The sequence below is a fragment of the Poecilia reticulata genome, unplaced genomic scaffold (genome assembly GCF_000633615.1).
Source record: "Poecilia reticulata strain Guanapo unplaced genomic scaffold, Guppy_female_1.0+MT scaffold_212, whole genome shotgun sequence".
NCBI classification, from domain to species: domain Eukaryota; kingdom Metazoa; phylum Chordata; class Actinopteri; order Cyprinodontiformes; family Poeciliidae; genus Poecilia; species Poecilia reticulata.
The window spans coordinates 213,905-219,601 of record NW_007615022.1 but is presented as its reverse complement, the minus strand read 5'-3'; the positions used below and the strand labels follow the sequence as shown (position 1 = coordinate 219,601).

General features: G+C 52.3%; 1 protein-coding gene across 1 annotated transcript in view; it reads right to left on the bottom strand.

Annotated features, from left to right (window-relative positions):
- cacna1fb (calcium channel, voltage-dependent, L type, alpha 1F subunit) overlaps positions 1-5,697 on the bottom strand; it is a 33,825-nt gene that overhangs the window by 10,314 nt on the left and 17,814 nt on the right. Inside the window, exons 23-38 of the mRNA XM_017303214.1 lie at positions 5,160-5,219; positions 4,986-5,092; positions 4,447-4,534; positions 4,244-4,351; positions 4,123-4,175; positions 3,898-4,044; positions 3,628-3,829; positions 2,665-2,823; positions 2,482-2,592; positions 2,327-2,410; positions 2,051-2,179; positions 1,154-1,219; positions 899-990; positions 663-822; positions 448-575; positions 187-283 (exon numbers count right to left, since the gene is read on the bottom strand). Coding sequence (XP_017158703.1) covers positions 187-283; positions 448-575; positions 663-822; positions 899-990; positions 1,154-1,219; positions 2,051-2,179; positions 2,327-2,410; positions 2,482-2,592; positions 2,665-2,823; positions 3,628-3,829; positions 3,898-4,044; positions 4,123-4,175; positions 4,244-4,351; positions 4,447-4,534; positions 4,986-5,092; positions 5,160-5,219 — 1,791 coding nt within the window. The remainder of the gene's footprint in view (positions 1-186; positions 284-447; positions 576-662; positions 823-898; positions 991-1,153; positions 1,220-2,050; positions 2,180-2,326; positions 2,411-2,481; positions 2,593-2,664; positions 2,824-3,627; positions 3,830-3,897; positions 4,045-4,122; positions 4,176-4,243; positions 4,352-4,446; positions 4,535-4,985; positions 5,093-5,159; positions 5,220-5,697) is intronic.

Genomic DNA, 5,697 nt, shown 5'->3' with positions numbered 1-5,697 from the left:
AAGGCGGACTGGAGTTAAGGTGGACTGGAGTTGGTTAAGGCGGACTGGAGTTGGTTAAGGCGGACTGGAGTTGGTTAAGGCGGACTGGAGTTGGTTAAGGCGGACTGGAGTTGGGTTAAAGCGGACTGGAGTTGGTTAAGGCGGACTGGAGTTAAGGCGGACTGGAGTTGGGTCAGTCCTGCTCACCTTGCAGGCCACTCTGTGCGGACAGAGCTTGCCGAACCCCAGAGGAGGCTGGATCCTGCGGAGCAGCGCCACCACATCCAGATGTTTGATCCGACCTCTGAGGACACGAAACCCAGATCAGTGATTCCAGTTTCTGCTCCAAATGGCAGCAGCAGAACTTAAGAACATCTCAGATCTATGTAATCTGAAGAAGCTCATCATAACCTGAGCTCACAGAACAACTGGACCACTGGCAGGAAGCAGAACCTCTGCAGAACCTACTTGGCTTCCGGATCGTACTCCGACCAGATCCTTTTAAATTCATCCAGATGATGCGGCCCCAGGATGGACCAATCACGGGTCAGATAGTCGAAGTTGTCCATGATGACGGCAACAAACAGGTTGATGATCTAAGTGAGAGAAAGAGAAGTGCGGTCAGGTTCTGGTCCAAATGGAGGAAAGTCCTGGGAACGTTCTGGGAATGTTCAGGTTCCCACCAGGAAAGCACACAGCATGAAGAAGCTGATGAAGTAAACGATGGCGAAGTTGCTTCCGCAGCTGAACTCCTCTCCTGGTTCGTAGTCCGACTCCGGATCGCAGCGTTTCCCTGGAAGGCTGGCCAACATGATCTCCTGCCATGCTTCACCTGTGGCACACCTGTTCACACACACACACAGGTAAACGGGCAGACACCGGGCGCTGAGCATCCAGACGGAGAGGAGAAGCCTCTGACCTGAAGAGGAGCAGGACGGCCTGAGGGAACGTCTGGAAGTTGTTGTTTCTGTTGATCTGAGTGTAGTCCTGCATCGCGATCTTCCCGAACGTCTGCCAGACACAGCAGAGGGAACAGTTAACCCGAAGACAGTCAGAACCTGGTCCTGCTGCGTTCAGGTTCTGGGGGACATGCAGAACCTTCCAGAACCTCATCAGCTCTGGTGTCTGGACTCCAAACAGCACCCCCTACAGGCTGACCTGTGTGTGAACTCACCTGCATGCCGATGACGGCGTAGATGAAGAAGATCATGGCGATGAGCAGAGCGACGTACGGCAGCGCCTGCAGGGAGAGGACGGGCAGAGTGTTGGGTAAGTTATCAAATGTTAGACTTTTATAATGTTCTTGCTTTATGTACTCTTTAGTCACATCTTTTAAGAAATGTTTCTGTATTGTTAATCTGATTTCCTTTCTCAGAGGGTCTCTCTGACGAAGAGGAGCGACAGCAGCTCTTCACAGAACGCCCTGCTTTTGACCCGATAGCTGAAAAACTGTCGCCATGAAGACGTAGATTATCCAGTTCCTGTTTGACCAGGAACTGGATAATCTAGTCTAAGATGGATTGTGTTGTTAGTGACAATCATTGGCGCTGTAACTGTGTGATGAAGGGTTTCCCTCCCTTTAGAGTTACAGCTCCATGATCAGGGATCCTAAAGACAATAAAAAGAGAGGAGCAGGAAAATGTGCTTTCAGAGCCGAGGAGATTGTAACTGAAAGCACGTCTCTGTTCTCCTCGCGAGGTTTCAGAATCTCTGCCACTTTCCTGCGTTCATTTAATAGGTGTCAACTCTGACGGAGAGTCTCAGCCTGACCCGGCGCCCAGGAGCCAGGCAGCGGGGCTTCAACCCGACAACCCGACTGAGGGCCCACCAGCAACCTGAAGGTTTGTTTATGATTATTGATCCAGTGATTTTCTGGAGTCGGTCCACCTTCTGATCCACTTGTTTCAGAATTTTCAGGTATTTAAGACTTTTTGCCAACTTCCCTCGTTTACTTCCTGCTCTCTGGTTAACCCCGCCCCTGCTACCCCCGCCACTGCTAACATCCCGCTAACCCTGCCCCTGCTAGCCCCGCCCCTGCTAACCCTGCCCCTGCTAGCCCCGCCCCTCTGACCTGCAGTGATTTGATGAATGTCCACAGCAGTGTGCGAATCCCCTCCCCTTTATTCAGAAGCTTGACCAGCCGCATCACTCGGAACAGGCGGAAGAAGGTGATGGACACCCTGGAGCTGTCCTCACCGCTCTGAAAACAGAAACATCTATTAAGTCCTGCATGAAAGTTGATTTTTAAACTTGAGGCGTGATTGTTTCACGTCTCAAGTTTAAAAAATTAAAATTATCAGTGGGATTTTGGATAGTGATGATCATTTCACTGTGATCTGCTGCTCACGCTGAACTCTGTCACCACGATGTCCACCACGCTGCCGACCACGATTAGAGCGTCGAAGGAGTTCCAGGCGTCCACAAAGTAGTGCTGCAAGGACAAGGAGGACATGAGACGCTGTGCAGGATGCGGACCGAGCGATTGTGCATTCGGTTCTGCACCCGGAGCCGCAGGGCCAGCAGCTTCAGCAGCATCTCCACGGTGAAGAGTCCGGTGAAGACCATGTTGAGGATGTCCATGACGTGGCTGAAGGTCTTGGACTGCTCGTAGTGCTGCAGCAGAGAAAGCACTCAGCTCGCTTTGGTCCGACCGGATCGGCTTTGACTAACTGGACCAGTACCGACCTGCACAGCCAGTGTGACGGTGTTGAGCAGAATCAGGACGAACATGACGTACTCGAACCCCGTGGAGTTGATGATGGACCAGAACTTGTACTGAACCGGGTTCTTTGGGATGTAGAGTTTCAGAGGCTGAGCCTTCAGGGCGTACTCCACGCACTGACGCTGAGACAGAGGCAGACAGCAGAGATGAGACGTGGGACAGACCTGAGACACTGTCCTGCAGCCCAACAATTGGACCCAGAACAGGAACTGATCCAGCAGAACCACCAAACAAGAACAGCAAAGAAGTTTCATTTTCTGTCTGGAATTATTCCAGACATTTAATGGAAGCCGACAGAACAGTTTGGATCTGAATCAGGTTTTGAGTTTTCTCTTGGTTTACTTCTGTTCCACCAGGTGAACCAGACAATGTTCCAAGTGGACTTCACAAGACCAACAGATCCAGAACCAAATCAAGCCAATCATACAGAACCAGGACCGGCTGTGGGAGGAGCTCTGTCCAACATGGTGGACAGTCCCGGCTCACTCTGTAGTTTTAGTCCTGATCTGAAGCAGAATCATAACTTTCCCTACGCGGAGATCCACACGGACCCGAGACGGACGTCCACTGACCGCCCCGGTTCCGAGCCTGGAGGCTTCGTTCGCCCTGCAGGTCTTGATGCTTGATGATGATTTTTTTTCTGGGTTTAGAAACCATCAAAGAAATGTGAGGGAACATCAGGGAGACTGCCTGACTGAGGAAGAGGAGGGTACTGCAGCTGGGTGGACCTGCAGGGTTTAGGAACCAGAACTGGGACTAAGACGACCTGGTTGGACACTTGGAGCTCTTCATAGCCTGATGTCCTCCATCAGCCAGAGTGAATATTTTTCTGGAGGTTTGGACGGACAACGTCCCATGTAGACATTTTGTCCTCAGACCGATTTGGACTTTCGCTGAGGTTCTGGTCCAATAGGACAGAGTCTTACCTGGTTCTTGTCCAGCTCACAGTTCTTGTACTCCTGCTCTCCTTGCTCTCTGAAGGTGATGATGACAAAACCCACGAAGATGTTCATCATGAAGAACGCAATGATGATGATGTAGACGATGAAGAAGATGGAGATCTCCACCCTGTAGTTGTAGATCGGTCCCGAGTTCTCGCCGTTGGCGTCGATGGCTTTGTAGAGGAGCCTGGAGACCAAGACACAATCGTTCAGAGCCAGCTGAGGGAGAAGAGCTGACGGAGGTGGGATACTGACGCGGGCCAGCCCTCGAAGGTGGACACGGTGAAGAGCGCCATCATCCCCATCAGGACGTTGTCGAAGTTGAAGTCGCTGTTCAGCCAGATGCGCTCCCTGACCATGGGGTGACTCACGTCTCCGTCCTTGTAGACGACGAAGGTTCCTCTGCAGACACACACCTGGTTCAGCCTGAGCGGAACCAGAGCCGGACCAGACTTGGCCAGAACCGCCTCTCTGACTCACTTGCACTGCTCCGGAGTGCTCTTGGCCTCGTCGGTGCAGCGGTAGAACTTCCCCTGAAAGCAGAAGCAGAGTCAGGCGGTGGCGGCGTCGGGCCTGGGCCGGGCGAACGGCGCAGAGGAACCTTGAAGAGCTGGACGCCGATGCAGGCGAACATGAACTGCAGCAGCGTGGTGACGATCATGATGTTCCCGATGGTCCGGATGGCCACAAACACACACTGGACCACATGCTGCAACACACACACCAGAGACTTGACACCTGGACGAGCAGATCCACGCCAGAACCTCCTCTGAGGCCCGACCCAGCCCAGACCCTCACAGTTACCTTCAGCCCTTTGGCCCTGTTGATGGCTCTGAGAGGTCGCAGCACCCTGAGGACTCGAAGGATCTTCACCACAGAGATGGCGCTGGAGCTGCAGACACACAGAGGAACCAGAAAACGTCTGATGGGACCAGAGAGGAGAAGATCCTGGAGAGGAGACCCAGTGCTTTCTGACTGTCTGAATTTATTTACACTTCCATAAAAACGACATGCTTCTGCTTGAAACTGAAGATGATTTTCTAAAACTGACCACTAGAAGGCAGCAAAGTTCAGCCAATGTGATTGTTGGTAAGTCTAACCCAGGGGGAGAACTAAAACATGCATGATGACTCTGGAATGGAGTATCAACAGGCGTTGGTGGTCAGCATGGCCTGCGTTCACAGCAGGAGTCCACGGAGACGGAGGGCTGCTCTGCGGTAGGAGGTAAAGAGCTGAGCGGCGAGGCCCTGGAGGAACGAAAGCATCTAGAAAGACGTTTCTGGAGGAGATCAGGCCGGAGTCATGTGTCCTTGGTTAGAGGAAGTTAAGGTTTAAATACTGACTGCAGGAAGAAGGAGACGAGTGAGACGCTGACGACCAGGAGGTCCAGCAGGTTGAACCAGTTCCTGCAGAAGGATCCCTGGTGGAGAAACGCGCCGTGGACCGTCATCTGACAGAAACACACAGGAAGTCACAGGGGAGCTCTGGGCCAAGACTTCCTGCCGACGGACGTTTACCTTCAGCAGAATCTCCACGGTGAAGATGGAGGTGAAGGCGTAGTCAGCGTAACCCAGAATCTACAGACACACAGGAAGTTCAGACTCAGACAGGAAGTACAATCATGGTCAGGAACACATTCCTGTTCAAATCTGCTGCAGGTGAGCTGAGGCCTCAGCCAGCAGGGCAGAACATCAGCCGTCATGGTGAACCTCAGGCTTCTGCCCCGGGATAATGAAATCACTATTTCTTCAGCATGTTTTGGGTATTTTTGAAATCTGCGTTCACTCAGCTGGTCTTGGTGCCAACTGCATGTTCGCTCCTGCTAATTAGCATGGAGTCAGAAATCTGATCCGACCGCATCAGATTTCTGTGTGAACGGTTTACGACCCCATTTTAGCAAAGATGGCCGCCTCCTGGATGGATTTTGGCAAAGATGGCCGCCTCCTGGATGGATTTTGGCAAAGATGGCCGCCTCCTGGATGGATTTTGGCAAAGATGGCCGCCTCCTGGATGGATTTTGGTAAAGATGGCCGCCTCCTGGATGGATTTTGGTAA